Below are 18,671 nucleotides of genomic sequence, written 5' to 3'. Positions count from 1 at the left end.
CGTCACAATCGCTCGCCATTCATTCCTATTTCTAGCACGCTCTCTTGCCTCTCTCACATCTATCCTCCTATCACCCAGAGCCTTCTTCACACCATCCATCCACCCAAACCTTGGCCTTCCTCTTGTACTTCTCCCATCAACTCTTTCATTCATCACCTTCTTTAGCAGACAACCATTTTCCATTCTCTCAACATGGCCAAACCACCTCAACACATTCATATCCACTCTAGCCGCTAACTCATTTCTTACACCCGTTCTCTCCCTCACCACTTCGTTCCTAACCCTATCTACTCGAGATACACCAGCCATACTCCTTAGACACTTCATCTCAAACACATTCAATTTCTGTCTCTCCATCACTTTCATTCCCCACAACTCCGATCCATACATCACAGTTGGTACAATCACTTTCTCATATAGAACTCTCTTTACATTCATGCCCAACCCTCTATTTTTTACTACTCCCTTAACTGCCCCCAACACTTTGCAACCTTCATTCACTCTCTGACGTACATCTGCTTCCACTCCACCATTTGCTGCAACAACAGACCCCAAGTACTTAAACTGATCCACCTCCTCAAGTAACTCTCCATTCAACATGACATTCAACCTTGCACCACCTTCCCTTCTCGTACATCTCATAACCTTACTCTTACCCACATTAACTCTCAACTTCCTTCTCTCACACACCCTTCCAAATTCTGTCACTAGTCGGTCAAGCTTCTCTTCTGTGTCTGCTACCAGTACAGTATCATCCGCAAACAACAACTGATTTACCTCCCATTCATGGTCATTCTCGCCTACCAGTTTTAATCCTCGTCCAAGCACTCGAGCATTCACCTCTCTCACCACTCCATCAACATACAAGTTAAACAACCACGGCGACATCACACATCCCTGTCTCAGCCCCACTCTCACCGGAAACCAATCACTCACTTTATTTCCTATTCTAACACATGCTTTACTACCTTTGTAGAAACTTTTCACTGCTTGCAACAACCTTCCACCAACTCCATATAACCTCATCACATTCCACATTGCTTCCCTATCAACTCTATCATATGCTTTCTCCAGATCCATAAACGCAACATACACCTCCTTACCTTTTGCTAAATATTTCTCGCATATCTGCCTAACTGTAAAAATCTGATTCATACAACCCCTACCTCTTCTAAAACCACCCTGTACTTCCAAGATTGCATTCTCTGTTTTATCCTTAATCCTATTAATCAATACTCTACCATACACTTTTCCAACTACACTGAACAAACTAATACCTCTTGAATTAAAACACTCATGCACATCTCCCTTACCCTTATATAGTGGTACAATACATGCACAAACCCAATCCACTGGTACCATAGATGTGACATAGATGTGTAAATGCATTCATTTGCTCATTATGATTGTTGATGGAACTTAACAAAACAGTTGTTTACATTTTAGGGAGTATGTTTTGGAAAAGCATGATATAAAATTGCTTTTATTAAGTTAATTTTGGATTTCTAAGGATACAACCAAACCTAGCCTATATAGTGATGTTTTTGTAATTCACCAGTCATCTTATAAAATAGATGTGACCTAAATTTATTAAATATTATCCCCATTTTTACGTCATCTTATATAAAGGTTGTCTGATATGTGGAAATATCCGGTATATTTTCCTTCCGTCTTTTCCTTTGTTGCCCTACTGGTCTTCTTCCTTAAGGGATCCAATCTACATACTTCCTGAAATATCTATTCTCATCCATTTTCTTCACATGAACATACCATCGAAGCTGTCCTCTTAATACAAACTTCTAAATATGTTCCACTTCTAGTCCTCTTCTGGTATCTTCAATATGAAGTCTTGTGACTTCCTTGATTAATCTCAAGACTCATTTCTGCTGCTTGAATATGACTTTTGGTCTTAGCTGTTACGGTCCATGATTCATGTCCATATGTGGGTACTGGCCTTAAAATCGAGGTTTATATCATAATTTTGAATTTTCTTGGGATGTTTCTGTCTTTCTAAGGGGATAAAGCAAATGCAAGCTGTTTTAGAACTTATTAATCCAATGAGTTATATCCCTTTGTGGGTCACTTATGTTGTTAAACATTACTCCTAGATAATGTCTAAAATCTAAATTCTTTATTTCTTAAGCCTTTAGTAAAAGGAAAAATCAATTTCTATATATGAAATGTATTAGAAATCGAGCATTCCAATATTTTCTTCTCCTTTATGTTATAACTTCACATAATGAAAAAGAAGGGGATACAATTAATGGTGATCTATCACACCGCTGTCAGAGCTTGGTCTTCTCTGGTGTCACCTGTGAATGAGATGTTCATTTTGTTTTATGTTTGGAACTCTTGAAATGATAAGCTTACCATCTGAACATACTTCTTTATAAGAGGAATAGTAAGCATTTCACACTTTTCACAGCAAATACGTAAATTACAATATTGCTCCTAGCATGAGACACAGAATGAGCACCAAATTTTATACATATATATACCAAGGCACTTCCCCCAATTTTGGGGGTTAGCTGACATCAAACAAATGAAACAAAGAGGGGACCTCTTCTCTCTACGTTCCTCCCAGCCTGACAAGGGACTCGACCAAGTTCGGCTGGTACTGCTAGGGTGCCACAGCCCACCCTCCCCCGTTATCCACCACAGATGAAGCTTCATAACACTGAATCCCCTACTACTGCTACCTCCGCAGTCATCTAAGGCACCGGAGGAAGCAGCAGGGCCTACCGAAACTGCGTCACAATCGCTCGCCATTCATTCCTATAATCACTGATAACCTAAATTACACAAAGAACAACAATCTAGATGGGGTTAAAAATGGCAGCTACTGAAGACGAGGGTGACATAGCTGAAAAGACAAAGGAACTGCGGCATAGCCAAGCTGCCATGTTGTCTTAATACTGTACTACAGGCCTGAGCCTATTGAAAGGAAAGAAAATGGACAATTTTTAGTTTTATGGTAATTGTCAGTATTAAACCAGGCTTCAAGAGAGAAGTATATGAACATCCAGGGAGTTTCATAGAGATATGTGGGCAGCTAATTGAATAAGTATTGTAGCAGTATATATAAGTTATTTCATGTTTGGAGTTATTTACCATTTCTGTAATTTTTTATTATTGGTGAAGTGGTTATCCGATGAAATAGGGTACTGTACTTATTTGATTTACTGAAAATTATCCGTTAAAAAAAATTAGAATTTTCTGTGAAATATTTTAATAAAATTTTTCAGCTCAACAGATCAGACCAAATCTGGAATAAAAAATTACAATAAAAATGGAAAAACTGCTGATTGAAACATTTACATTAATTGGTAGGCTTTACTCACAGTGTGCACTTCTTTGAATTAAAGAACAGCAAAGAATTCAACTAACTAAATATTTTGTTGTACTCCTGTTCAGTCCTATTGAAGAATATGATGATATTCAGGTAAACTTTGTTATATGAAAAAATTACTCTTTTGATGATAATGGTAATTGATTTGATAGGATTCTGGAGCAAATGTGATTCCGGGACATCTTCGGGAAAAGTACAGAGCAAATTATAAGTATGTGAAAAGTATTCCACATGACAGTATACTGTTGGAGGCGGAAGAAAACTTGAAAGAATTACAGGATCGTTATAGCACTGTTGATAAGGTAAATATTTGTATCTTTAGTTTCTAACACACCTTAGCAATATGTGTGCATGTTGAAATAGTTTTAGTTTTTCTGAGTGTATTTTTTTTCCCGTGATTTGTTTTATTTATGGGGTTAATGTGCTGTCTAGTCTTATTGGATTTTCCTGTAAAGGAACCCAATACAACATAAAAATACCAAAGAAGTGTTGTTTCCATTGCTATAGGGCCAATGTTTCAATATGCAAAGCACAGACTCACACTGTATAAGGGAGATCTACGGGCTCATGCTCACTTGAACTCCTCTCAGCATTTCCAATGCTGAAAATCATTTTGTAATCTATGACAAATCATCGCCGAAAATTGATATTAATACTGGAGACAATGTTACTTGCGCCAAGCCGCCATCTTCCATCATGTTGCCGAATAGCCAAGAAGTTTCCTTTTCGGCTTTGGGAAGTAATGTCTTCATATACTATAAAGTATCAAGAATCAGGTTATGATTTAATTATCCACTATGCTTAGTAATAGCATGGACATAACAGGAGGGTTTTAATTATTGTTCAAGATTGCTTTTGGGGTTTGCTTTATTTGTTTATGGGATCAGTTTTTTACTGTCTTTAATTTCTTTTTTGCTTACCTCTCCTTTTTTATGTTTTTTTTTTTATCCCCTTTTATTCTAATAATTTTTTTTAAGGTTTATCGCCTGCCACATATTTTTTGGCATTGTCGTGGAATTAGTTGGTTTCTAAAGCCTTTATATGATAGTTTTATGTTGCGTAACTTTTATCAGTAGTAGAGATAATAATTGAATTGTTTTAGTCTGGTTTTGCAGTATTTTTACTTTGAGACATTGTTTGAGAATATACTAACATATTTAGAGCGGAGATTTTCTCTCCCCTCCTCCAAAGGTAGGAGGTGCTTGCTCTCTCCCTCTGTGACTGGATCATCCTCCTTCCCATATTTATTTGATATAGGTATTGGAGGAAGGGTAGGGTTGGTCATATTGAACCTTGTATGGGATATGTATCTTCCTACCCATTGGCATATTAAGCCACAATTGTTCCGTAACTGAATACAAACCACGCTATTTACATGGGGTAATTACTTTGGCGACAGCTGATAACGAGCCATAAAGTTTTAACGAGGGTTTCCTACCCCACCGCTAGTTACGGGGGGGGTAGGGAGGGGTAGCTAGCTACCCGTCCCCCCTCACACACACCGGTGAAGATCCACTTTACTTTTGGCTCGGAGAGACGACAGACCTGTCAGCGCTCTCCTCTCTTTTGACTGCCATAATTTTTGTCTGCTTTTTCTTTCAGTGTTTGGGTGTGAAGTTGGCCTCTACTCTCCCTATGCGCACTTGCCCTGGACTTCCCGGTCGCCCTTGTGGGACCTTTATGTCGGCCGTGGAAACGGATCCTCACTCCTTATGCCCCCAGTGTAGGGGCCAACGGTGTGATAGTTTTAATTTGTGCATTGAGTGTAGGGAGTGGTCTACCTCCCAGTGGGAGAGGTTTGCCCGGCGACGTAAGAAGAAGGCTAAGAGGGATCTTTCTCCTTCCGAGGTTTCTCGGAAGAGAGAAAATCCTAAGTCTTCTTCCGCCGCCCATTCCTCCTCCGAAGCTCCCGCTCGGGCGGCCTCTTCCGAGAAGCCGGCGAGAGATAGCGTAGACCGTAATGTTGATGTCATTAACCGATCCCGCGGTGAGGGAGAGGTCGTTGCCTACCATAGCGAGGCGGCTGCCCCTCCCCCCTCGGAGGAGGTATTTGTTTCTAACAATGACCTTTTTCAGCTTTGGGCTTCCTTGGGGCTGCAGGGTTTGCCCTCCAAGGAAGCCTTGTTTGGTATGATCAAACGGGGTGTGGCTGCCGAACAATCGTCAACCTCAGCGGACATAGACCCTCTGTCTGTGGTTGACGTTGTTGTGTCGGAAACATCCCGTGGGTCTGACCAAACTCCTGTTCCTGTGGCTGCGGTAGCTGAAGGCTCTGTTTCTCCCTCTGAACATACTTCGAGGGAGGAGCTTAGTCCCACGGTCTCTCCTTCCGCTGAGACTCCCTCTCAGGGGAGTTCTCTGGTAGAGACGCCTCTTCGGAGGCCTGTTGATGGTCAGCCTGCTGATCCCACGGCCCCTCGTGGGCGTATAAGGCGGAAGGCTCGCCCTCCCCTTCGCCGTAGAGGCCTTCCTTCCCCCTTCAAAGGGGTTAAGAGGCGCCTCTTCGGCTCGTCGTCACCACAGTCCTCTGCGGAGGAGACGACTCGCCGTTCTCCTGATCTACGTGCTACCACCCTTGACCTCTACAGGGATCGTTCGCGATCCCCGTCGGAGGATGGTCGTCCTTCTGGACAATGTGAGCTGTCACCTCAACCATCTACATCTAAAGCTGCTGATGCGCTTTACGCGCCGGAGACTGCCACTGCGCAACCTCCTGACCCTTCGGGGTCTCAGGGACTTGAGCGCGCAACTGCGCCGCTTGCCCCTAAGCGTAAGGCTCCGCCTGCGCTACCTGTTACTGTTGTTCCTGTCGTTCCTGACAAAGCGCCTCGGCGCTCACCCTTAGGCGTTCGCGCCACTGTTCCTGTTGCTCGCCAGGGTTCCCCTGCGCGCCCACGCCCATCGGCGCCCCGTCGCCCTCCAGCAGTTCCTGATGTAGCGCGTAAGCGCTCAACTGCGCAAACGCATCCTGTTCCTGTTGTAGCGCCGCGGCGCTCTCCTGCGCACTTGCGGCCAGTTCCTGATAACGCGCCTACGCACCCACCGGTGCCCCAGCGGCCTCCAGCGCTCATGCGCCCTCCGGCACCTCGCAGGCCCCCTGTTCCTGTTTCACCGCGCGCGATCCAAGAGGTTCCTGAGTTGGCGCACAGGCGCCCACAGGTTCCTTCGGACTCGTCGCGCCCTGCGGGGGAGAGACGCGATACGCGTCCCCGCGCGATTCCAGCTCCAGCGCCCACGCGCACCCTAACGCGCCCACGTGCCGCTTTGGGCCCATCGCTCCCACCTAAGGAGGTTCGCGATACAAGGGAGGCTCACGATACGAGAGAGGTTCGCGATACAAGGGAGGCTCACGATACGAGAGAGGTTCGCGATGCGCGCCCGCGCGCAGTTCCTGTTACAGCTCCAACGCGACCACGCGTTGCGACGACTCAGCTCGTCGCCCCAGAGGTTGCCAAGCCAGCGCACGGGCGCTCACGGCCGCCTCTGGAACCGCGCGAATCTATTGCTGATATGATCGCGCTCGACGAGCCCAAATCACGCCCTGTTCCTGCTTCACGCCCCGTGCCTGTCTTTAAGACAGCGGTGGTGGCGCTACTCACTCCAGAACGCCCTCACGTGTCTCGCACCTCGCGACCTCCAAAACAGCGAACCCCGACGCGACCTGTTCCTGATACGTGCCATGCGCGCCCACGATCGCCAGCGCACCTAGCGCTTGCACAGGCAAGTAAACCGGTCCAGCCAGACCGTCATCAAACCTCTCGTTTCCAGGTCGCTCGCGACCCTGCTCCCGCACTATCGCGCCCTCGGCCAGTCCTACCGGACACCCGCTCGGGCGCTCCTGTTATCGCTCGCCTTCCGGGGCTGCACCAGATCACTGCGTGCCCGCACGTTCGGCCGCCTCCTGTTCCAGCTCGCCACACGCCCACACCATTGCCCACTCGCGGGCATGTTCCCGCTCAGGCTTCCGTGCACCCCCACAGCCACGCTCCCGCTCTGTCTCCAGCGCGCCATCGAGCCATCGCTCCTGACCATCTTCCTGCGCACCATCCCGCCCCCGCCCACGCGGGTGCGCGCGCGCGTGATTTTCCAGCTTTGCGCCCTTCTCTCGCGCGCGGCCCTGATCTGGGCCTGGTATACGAGCCCCAGCGCGATCGCCGGCAGGCGGTTTCTTCTATATCGCGTTCCCCTCCCCACAAGCGCAGACCAGCGCGCTCGCCAGAGGGGGAATGCTCCTCGGACAGGTCTAGGGATTCTTCTCTTACAGCCCGGCAGGCGAACCCTCGTGTGTCGACTCCTCCTAGGGATCCATCGATCCCTTTTCTTTCAGAGGGAGTGTCTGACAGCGCTGCTGTCAGTCAGCAGCCCTGGTTCGACACCCTACTCAGAGCTCTCGTGCGGGCTATTAAGCCAACACTCTCTGATTCGGGTCACGAACCAGCGGCAGCTTCCTCCCCCCTGAAAAGAAAGAGAGGAGTCTATCCCGTGGATCCTCCTCCGAGGATTGTGCTGTCCCCGCGTAGATCCTTGCGCAAGGATCCTACTCCCCCTCAGACCTTCTCGCCCTCTCCTGCGGAGGAGGATTACCCCTCCTCAGGGGAGTCGGTTGAGCAGGAATACTCCCCCATCGCACCAATGATGGATGTTCCTCCTCTTCCCGAGAGGTCTCCTCGTCCCGAGGTGGAGAAGGACTTGCCCCCTTTGCTTTTAGAGTCCTGCATCCCTCCCAGGAGGGAACCTAAGGACTCTAAGACGATTCCAAAATCGTCTTCTAGGATCAGACAGGAACAGCCCAGAGCCGTAGAGGATGCCCACGTTTCCCCCCAGGAAGAGCCTCTGGGGTCCGGAGACTTCGCTGCAAGTCTGTCAGGAGGCGAGCACCAGGAATCAGAACACGCGTTCTGGCAGGTCCTGACTCTCATGAGGAACCTCAATGGGATTCCAGACCCTGAGGTCCCACCTCGTGAGGGTAAGGACCCGGTCCTGGATTGCGTCTACGGCGCTCAGAAGCTCTCTAGAGCCAGCGCAGCATTGCCCTGGTCCCAAGGGATGAAGAGCGCCAGAGACAAGATTGAGGGCCAGCTCGCCGAGCTTGCCTCCTCCAGCAGATCCAGTGCCGGAAATAAGCTCCTCCCTCCTCCTCGTGTCCATCAGAGTAGGTACTTTGAAGTCCTTGAGGAGTCTGCACTGAGCCTTCCCTTACATCACTCCGTGGAAGAACTCACAGAGGGAGTCCCTCTTGAGAGGCTCTCCAACCGGCACGTATCCTCAGCCACTGAGATCCAAAGCCAGGAGAAGGTCATCAAGTGCGCTATGCAAGCCACTTCATGGCTCGACATCTGGCTGGGGTCTCTGGGCATCCTGGTGCGGTCCGAGGATCTCCCCAAGGAAAGCACCAGGAAGGCGCTGGAAACTTTTCTCCTCTCGGGCACTCGGACCATCAAGTTCCTGTCCCACCAAGTCTCGAGCTTGTGGGCCAACACGATCCTCAAATGCAGGGACGCTGTTGTCGAGAGGTTTCACCATAAGGTTCCCAGCGCCGAGTCGAGCAGGCTCAGACACTCTTCCGTCCTCGGTAAGAGCTTGTTTGAGCCTAAGGATGTGGAGCTCTCTGCCGAGAGGTGGAGGAAATCCAACCAGGATTCCCTCATCCATAGGGCCCTAACATCGAGGCCCTATGAGCCTCCGGCGGTTCAGCAGCCCCGTCCCGTCAAGGATACAAAGAAGACTACCGTAGCAGCGGAGCCCAAGGTGTCTAAGCCCTTTCCTGCCAAGGGCAGGAGGGGGAAAAAGTCCTCCAGGGAAGGCAAGAACCCTAGAGGCTCCGGCCAAGGCCGGAAGCGCTAGGGTTGGCATTCCCCCCGCGTGTCCACCAGTGGGGGGATGCCTGCAGAGTTGTGCAGCAAGGTGGCAGCAACTCGGGGCGGATGCCTGGACGGTCTCCGTGATATCCCTAGGGTATCGCGTCCCGTTTACAGCATCTCTCCCTCCCCTGACAGCGAATCTAGTGTCGTTGAGGTCTTTTGCCATGGGATCGGCTCCTAATTGGACAAGTAGCAGAGGGTTGAGGGCATTGTTACCCGGTTTTAGTCTGTGTGAATGAAAAGATCTGTCTGGCCCTTTTCTTTTCTTCATCCTCTCCTCCCTTGGAGAAAAACAGCATCCTGGGTCCTTTGCACAGCTGACCTCGAACCTCTGCAGGTAAGCCATGCTTCCTTGTGTTCCTAGTATTAAGTTGTAATACTGTCATGTCCCCATACCCTGACGAGGTGGTATTGGGTAGTTCTAGCCTAGATTTCCTTCTAAAGTACTCCAGGTCAACTTCCTAGGACATGTCACTGCTCACCTTCACACACGACTTACGTAGGCCGCAGCAGCCCCTCAGCTGTCTGCGAGGCGCAGGGGCCCCAACCCTTGAGTTGCTTTATGAACTCGGGTTAGGGGCCCCCGGGCAAGCCAAAGCCAGTATGGCAGGGGACTTACCTTCCTTCCTAAGGGTTAAGTCACCCCATGTAAATAGCGTGGTTTGTATTCAGTTACGGAACAAATGACAAATTCGTAGATAATTTGTATTTTTCCTAACGATTCAAACCTTAGCTATTTACAGTTATGTACCCGCCAGCCCTGTCCCCCAAGATAAGTCCTACCTCTAAGTAAAGTGGATCTTCACCGGTGTGTGTGAGGGGGGAGGGGTAGCTAGCTACCCCTCCCTACCCCCCGCTAACTAACGGTGGGGTAGGAAACCCTCACTAAAACTTTATGGCTTGTCATCGGCTGTCGCCAAAGTAATTACCCCATGTAAATAGCTAAGGTTTGTATCGTTAGGAAAAATACAAATTATCTACAAATTTGTCATTTTTGACTACTGTATGGTTAGGGAAAAGAGTATAGCTTATTTATGGCCCCTTTTCCCTACCCTTTGATTCATCAGAGGTGTGACTACTACTTGATAATTAGGGGAAGAGGTTAGTCTCCATGATCTTTTAGTTTTTCACTTGTTAGCCTTATCCAAGTTTCTCTTCTTACTATTTTAAAGATTCAGGATCACATTGAATATGATTTTAGCTTTTCCTATCAACTTTACAAGCCATGTGTTTCAAAGACTATAGTTTGGAAAAAGAGTATAACCTAGTTATGGCCTTCTTCCCTTACCCTTTAATTTGTCGAAGGGGTGACAATCTACTTATTAGTTCAGGGTCACGTTGAATATTTTATCTTTTTCTATCAATTGACTTTATTAGCCTTGTGTTTCGACTACTTTATAGTTTGGGAAAAGATTATAACTTAGTTATGGCCTCCTTCCCTTAGCCTTTAATTCGTCGAAGGGGTGACTATCTACTTGAGCCTCAAAATCTTAATACTAGTAATGTTTTTTGGGGCAATTAGACTTCTCTCCTTTAAGACTAATAAATTATTTTTTCAATTTTGAGATTATTTTACATATGAATGAAATTAAGGCTTTGCCATTACATACAATAATGTGTAGTGTGTTTCAATAAAAACTTAGCTTTTCTGTATTCTCTACTTTGAAAAGTTATTTTATAATTTTAATAAAAACTATAATTTTATGTACCTAACTGTTTATTTAAAGTCCAGTTTATTTTCAAGTGAATTGCCACATTTTATTTCCAATTTTATAATGTCCTCAAATTGTTTTGTATTTTATTTTTATTGTCTCATGACTTATTTTTTTCTAAACTTAACAATTTTAGAAATGGAAGAATCAACCACTTATTACAAAAGATGGCGGTGGATTACAACAACAACAGGAGACACTGTGCGACTCTGTATCTTGCTTGATAAAACAGCAAGATCTTTTTCAAGGGGTTTATTCGACAAATATTTCTCCTTGGACAAAATCATCCTCCCAACTAGAATTACCAGATACAGGCCCAATAATTCATGAGGCCACCACAAAGCTATCTAATCTGACAGCGGTAAGTACTATTGTAATTCTGACCTATGTCAAATTTTCTGTTTTAAATAACAATAGGTTATTACAATAGATAGCAGATATCTTGTAGGCTTTGTATTATTTTACATATTTTACCTTTTCCAGAGACAGTAGTGTCTTGTATAGCTGTTTAGTGAATTCCAAATTTGCCACAGAAATGTTTAAAAGATTAATTTAAGTACGCCATACGCTGTATCAGCTTATAAATATATATCAAAAGTGGGTCAGAATTATTTACATTTATTTTAAAGGTAAGCATCAAGACATTGAACTTCTTTAGCTAGTGACTCACCCCACCAAAAAAAAGTTCTTATGACACAAATTTATAAATTCAAATCCAATCCCAATGAAAATATGCTCAAAATGTACCAAATTGACTGTATTCAATGAAAATTTGTAGCCAGTGTGCATAATATGTCCAATGAACCAAATGTACAGCACTCAATCAACAGAATGCACCAATAAAAAATTTACCAATTGTATAAATGTACAAAATAGGGAGGTGTACTCAGTGAGCAAAATGCATTAAACTGACTATAACCAAAACAACAAAATAATGTACCTAATGGGCAAAGGGTACTGCACCTAACTACGCAATGTGCCCAGTGAAAAAAACTACGAAATATATATACCAATGAAATCCTTCACCATACACAATAGAACCTCGATTTACTATTTTAATTCATTTTAAGGAGCGAGTACACTACCTAAAATGCTTATATCATGAAACAATTTTCCCCATAAGAAATAAATTAAATCCACTCTATACATCTCGCACATCTATAATACATTTACATATGATATAGTGTTTAACCCTTTTACCCCCAAGCTATTTGGAACTTTCCAACCCTTAACCCCTAGGCATTTTTTTTTTTTTTTTCAAGCACATTTTGCAGTATATATTTTTTTTTTTTTTTCAAATTGCTCTAACAGCCTTAGTTTTTGTCATAGAGAGGTTAGGTTGGTCTCATTCTTTTGGAAATGCCTGAAGTTTCTCATAAAATTATCAAAAATATGCAAAAAAATGTAAATAGTTTTTTGCAAGGACATACTGGTACGTCCATGGGGGTAAAGGGATGAGTTTTGTGAAACGTACCAGTACGTCCATTGGGGGTAAAAGGGTTAAAGGTTTTTTTATAGTAATTAATGTTGAAATAACTCCTATCATCAGAAATGAATACAAATAAATAATTCACAATAGAAAATCGAAATGTTGACAAATTAACTTATACTTATTTTTGAGGAAAGTTGTGGTTGGCATGAGGGAGATATAAGAAAAGGAGGAGGAGATGGGGTTACTGTTTGGAGAGAGAATCTCCCTCCAAGAGAATTTCTGGTAAGATATCGAGAGTTCTCTCTCTTGAATGATGTTCACTGTCACTAACTGAATCGCTTAAATTATGCTTTCTGGACGCTTGGTCATACTTTTTTACACTTACGTTCGACTTTCACAATGAACCTATTTAGAGACTATTGCTTTTGCCTTTTCTTTAAAATGGCAGAAAAATTAGGCATCGCACTGTCAATAAATAGATTGGCTGCTCACACTGCCAAAGCCTTATCTGGGTGATGTGTTTCTCAAATATATTGTCTTGCGCTCAAAAGTCGGCTCACCCACAGAGTTACCTTTATAGATGTATATAGTGCTTGCCCAAAAGATTCCTGTCCATTGCTGTTTCAGTGAGGTAATCTTAATAGAAATGGACATGCTTAACAAAATGCCTACTGTACCAGTTCCAATTCTGAATAAAAAAAAAAAATGATATCAAATAATTTGCTGTTGCGAAACAGATGCTGACATGAGCCTAGCGAATCAACGGCAACATGTTCCTTCCATTGAAACGTTTCTGCTTATCTGGATTGATGAAAGAAAGGTTACTCGAGTGTCATATGTGGATGAGATCATGGTGAGAGGTAGATGGAGATGGCTTGGGCATGCTTTTCGTACTCCCCAAGAGAGATTAGTTCACCAAACGTTTAACTGTGCTCCACGAGGCAATAGAAGAGTTGGAAGACCCAGGCCTATATGGCTGAGGATTATGAAGTGTGAAGTAGGAAACGATGAATGGAGAAGTATTGATTTAAAAGCTCAAGATAGAGACAACTGGCAAAATCTAACTGAGGACCTTGCATCAATAGGCGTAGGAGGTGGTGATGATGAGGATGGATTGATGAAAAGCTGTTAGGTGATATAATTACCAAAATATATGAAAAATATATGTTGCATCAAGAGAATCTTGCAAAGTTTTGTAAAGCCACATCACCCAGATAAGGCTTCAGTACGACGAGCAGTGAATCTATTTACTGACAATACAATGTCCTATTTTCATCCCATTTTAAAGAAAAGGAAAAGCCAGCCAACTCAAAACTGAACATAAGTGTAAAAAAAGATGATCAAATGTCCAGAAAGCATGAATTAAGTGATTCAGTAAGTGGTAATGAATGTCATTAAAGAAAGAGAACTCCTAATAAAGTTCTCATGGAGCGAGATTCACCCTCCAAACAGTTACCCCAACCTTCTCCTGATCCTTTCTTATCTCCCTCACACCAGCTATAACAGTCCTCAAAGGTAAAGTGCAATTTAATTTGTCAAAAATTTTTTTATTGTGAATTATTCATTCGTAGTCATTTCTGATATTAGGGATTATAAATTTTTCAATAATTAGCATTACAAACTTTTAGAAATGAGTACACTTTATGTGTATCTATGGATGTGTAAAATGCATCAAGTGAATTTCCTTTATTTCTTATAGGAAAAATTGTTTTAGTTTACAAGATTTTTGTTTGCCAGCTTGTTCTCAGAACAAATTAAACTTGTAAATCGAGGTACTACTGTATCTGCTTTGGAAATTCAGTTGTTTCAAATTGTTACAGCAAAGTCCATGCCAAGAAAAACCCACTGTTGCATCCAACTTATACTTACTTATGCTATTTTACCTGTTTGGGCCCCTGGGCTTATAGCATCCTGCTTTTCCAACTAGGGTTGTAGCTTAGCATTTAATAATAATAATAATAATAGTCGTGTATGATATATCAGTTTTATTGATTTTATTCATAATTAATGTACTGAAGTTTTATGTAATTCTTTATTTTTGAAGTTATTAAAATACATTTATTATTTTCTTACCTAGTGATAACAAAATGTTATATAAATCTCTGTTATCTCCTTTTGTATATTTTGATTTTGATTGTTTCCCCAAACAATAAAAGGGAAAAGACACTTTCATCAAGAAGTTTTATGATTACAATATTTTGTTATTTGACATTATTTTTTTGGAATTAGCTGTTGAAATTTTATAGAATTTGACTTTTTTCTTCATTTTATAATAGCATTGCAGTACATTTATACTGTACTTTAAAATGTATTAATTTATTTCTGATACACAATAAAGGTATTATCTCAATTTCGTCCCATATTTTTTGTACAGTAATTCTAAAACGGGACTGTATTGTATTATCGTATACTGTAATAGAAGTAATGCATGTATTTATTTTATAGGTTCTAAATTCTATGGAAGACGTTTCACGAAAGAGCTGGGAACTCGCAGAGCAAGGAAAAGAATTGACAAAACACAGAAACCGTCCTTCTACTATCACATCAATGCTTCAGGGTATTGTTACACATGAGCAGAATGCAAAGTCAACCGTAATCCATAAAGCATAAGTGAAGATATACAGTAGTTCGGAATTTATGGTAAGACTGTTTTTCTATTTTTCATGTACGGTAATTTATTTTTTTAACGTAAATGAAAAATCATAAGTGAAAATACAGTAGGGTCCGGAATTATGCGAGAATTTGGTCGATGAAAGGCCTCGTGTAATTGGAAATTCGTATATTTCGAAACACATCATGGTGGCAAACAGCAACCTACCCGTAGATTTTTTTTCACTCCATTTCTAGCTTTCTAGCTATATATATATACTGTATGTACACTGTGTGTGTATGTATGTGTGTGTGTATGTATGTATGTATGTATATATATATATATATATATATATATATATATATATATATATATATATATATATATATATATATATATATATATATATATATATATATATATATATGTATATATATATATATATACACTGTAGCTTTTATCTTAACAATACTGTAAGAAATCCTTCTTATAGATTTTTTTATAAAATACTGTACAAAATTTCTTTTATGGATAAATAAAACAATAAAAAGTTGTTAAAGTTTTGATAATTTTCTATGACTGTAGTACTTATTACTCTACTATGCGTAGCTTACTGTTTTCAGTATTTTCCGAATGATGTAGAATTATTTCCTATAGATACAAAAAACAAAAAAGGGTTTTCAAGGTTTGATACAGTATCTAGCAATAGTTAAAAATTACAGTATAGTACTGTATATCCATGATGACACTCCCACACGTAAACACGGCCACTAGGCGCAAGTGTGCACTAGGCTGCTGTACGATAATCTACCGTAATTTTCTGCCAGAAAACATCTAAGCGTCCCCCTGGACCAGGTTGCCGCTAACGTACCGTCACGCTTTTTTTGCCCTGAGCGGTCATTTCACTAATGATAATTTTTCAAAGTTAATATCATTTCTTTATGCTTATAATTCGTAATTATAGTTAAAAGTAGGGATATTAATTAAATGGTTGATTAAAAAAAACAATTAATAATACTATTATTTAATTTCAAATGGCTACATAATACTGAATATTCTAATGGGTTCTTTTTATCTTCAATCGTAAATCTTACGCCTGGATAAGCAACAAAAGGAAAGGGATAAGTCTCTCCCCTCTCTCTCTCTCTCTCTCTCTCTCTCTCTCTCTCTCTCTCTCTCTCTCTCTCTCTCTCTCTCTCTCATATCGTTTCCTGTATAGTTTTCAAATATGTTCGTCATACATTTGTACATTATTTATCCACTTTATTCTCTCTCTCTCTCTCTCTCTCTCTCTCTCTCTCTCTCTCTCTCTCTCTCTCTCTCTCTCTCGGCGTTTCCTTTCCCTTTATAGTTTTGTGAAATTTCGTTGTCCAGTCATTCGGTAATGAGAAGTCATTTTCGCTTTCGGCATCGAAAGAAAACTTTGTTTCTTCAATATACTCATCACTGGAGGATTCAGAACTAGTGCTCTCATTATCAAACAGGTTATCATTATCAAATTCCTCAACAAGAATATCATTTATTTCATCTAAAGAAATAACCTTCCTCTTTAGACCGTTCATTACAAAAGGAACAACAAATAACCACTTATGCATGAACGCCCGAGCGCACTGATATGAAACCAGATTCCTAACATCAAGCTACCTTCAGAAAAATAGTTGCCAGACATCATATAAGTTTCTATTCACAGCCCCCATATGCTGAGTGTTGCCAAGTGGTGATCCTATACTTACTATACGAGTAAACGTAATATCACGAGACTGACGGCTTGTAAAAGGCAATAAAAGTCATGAACGGAATATACAGTTGAAGGCGGTACCGAGTAGATCGTGGTGAACGGTTTATCACGTGGGTGATGCTTAACAGGTTAAAAAAACATTTTATATAGTTCGGTATTTTCTCTATCCATCCTCTCCCAGAAAACCTTCAAATGTGAATTATCGGAATGTGTGCAGATCTTGACAGTGCGATAACTAGTTAGCGACTGAGAATAAAAAAAACAAAAAGCCCGATTGACGATGTTGATGAAGAGGATATCGAATACCGATTTTTCCCTAATTGATTTTTTCTACGTTCTGTCTAATCCAATGTACAGTACATTCTTATGTAAAGGGCGAACCTCAACATTTCTTGATGCTGCTACACTTTAATTATAGATATTTTACCACCTATTTATCCATCCATATACCAAAGGCACTTCCCCCAATTTTGGGGGGTAGCCGACATCAACAAGAACAAAACAAAAAAAGGGGACCTCTACTCTCTATGTTGCCCCCTGTGGCCGCGGGGGCATAAAACAATTAGAATAGCGCCAACGTTATCCCTGCGTGTCGTAAGAGGCGACTAAAAGGGACGGGACGAGGGGGCTGGGAACCCCCTCTCCTGTAAATGTATCCTGTGAGACCTATTTATAATCTTTATTTATAATAACATCTTTAGTAAAAGCTCTTCAATATCACTTTCAGGAGTAAATGCGTTTATGATCGACGATGAAACGTAAAAAAACCGTTTTCCTTTTAAGGAGGCGTTTTTTTTAGGGAAAAAAACACGAAACAAAATTGCTCATATTTCATTTATTTTGATTTTCTAAGGATAAATAAAACAACATTAATTATAACATTATTATTACATAGTACCTGGTAAGATATCTTTTGCCGCAAAAGTTAACCTATAGACAGATGTTAAAATTGGTTAGCGAGTTCGTTATGATCGGCGATGGAACATACTAAACAAAGTAATGGGTTTGGTTGCAGTGACATGTTTGGCAGTAGCATGATATAAAATAGTCTTAATTTAATTTAATTTTTGGTTTCAAAAGTACTATATAAAAGAATTTCAAACAATTTAGATGAAACGGAGCACAACGCACTACTACTGGATGATAGCGGTAGTCTTGCACACGAAAGCAACAAAGGTGTTTCCATGACGATGCTGTTCTGTTGAATTTTTTTTTGGAAACTTCAATATTTCAAATGGCACTGTTGATTTTGATGGTTTTTAATTTAAAGTTTAATGAATAAGGATTTTTCACCATAATCACAACGTAAGTATAAAAATTAATTAGTACAAATAAGGGATTTTGACGTAGGAAAAATCTATTTCTGGGCGAGGGACCTGTGCCGCCCAGTGAATAAGCTCCTATTAGCACTTATTCTTAGGTAATTTACTGCTAAATATACCAGAGAAAAAAATGTAAAGGAGTGCTAGGTTAACTAGCTCGCTCACCTATTGGTGTCGGTATAAAATTGGGCGTATAATCCAGAGGTCCCGCACTATTTAGATTCATCCACGACAAAGACCCCAATAGAGGAGAGCCGTTCAACCTCACTCGGCACCACCAACTCTGCATCCGCTCAGAACCCAACTCCTTAGCACCCAAAGTTTGGGGACTCCAAGGGAGAGGAGCTGGGAGGGTTCACTGGGCGGCACAGGTCCCTCGCCCAGAAATAGATTTTTCCTACGTCAAAATCCCTTTTCTGGGCTTGAACCTGTGCCGGCCAGTGAATATATACAAGAGAAATGTCACCAAACTTGCAAAATAAAGGAAAAAACATAAACATAAGGGAAATACAAGTTGCTTTAATCAGAGATGAGTGCCAAAAACAGCTATAAGGGTATCTTAAAAAGAACATAAATCCACTTGGTAGAACAATTGTCAAAAAAGGTAAGGTATAATAATGCCGTGAGTGATGATATATACAGATACTCAGAGGTCAAAAATTTACAA

At 41.9% G+C, this 18,671-nt stretch overlaps 1 protein-coding gene across 2 annotated transcripts in view; it reads left to right on the top strand.

Moving 5' to 3' along the window:
* LOC137654747 (uncharacterized) overlaps nucleotides 1-18,671 on the top strand; it is a 90,317-nt gene that overhangs the window by 50,998 nt on the left and 20,648 nt on the right. For both annotated transcript variants that reach the window (XR_011046708.1, XM_068388669.1), the window contains exons 5-7: nucleotides 3,502-3,651; nucleotides 11,059-11,283; nucleotides 14,800-14,994. Coding sequence is in view for 1 of the 2 variants with exons in the window: in XM_068388669.1 (XP_068244770.1) it covers nucleotides 3,502-3,651; nucleotides 11,059-11,283; nucleotides 14,800-14,964 (540 nt within the window). In the remaining variant the exon portion in view is untranslated. The remainder of the gene's footprint in view (nucleotides 1-3,501; nucleotides 3,652-11,058; nucleotides 11,284-14,799; nucleotides 14,995-18,671) is intronic.

This window comes from Palaemon carinicauda, chromosome 15, assembly GCF_036898095.1.
Source record: "Palaemon carinicauda isolate YSFRI2023 chromosome 15, ASM3689809v2, whole genome shotgun sequence".
Lineage (NCBI taxonomy): Eukaryota > Metazoa > Arthropoda > Malacostraca > Decapoda > Palaemonidae > Palaemon > Palaemon carinicauda.
The sequence above is the reverse complement of the archived record's forward strand: the minus strand, read 5'-3'. Positions and strand labels throughout refer to the sequence as shown.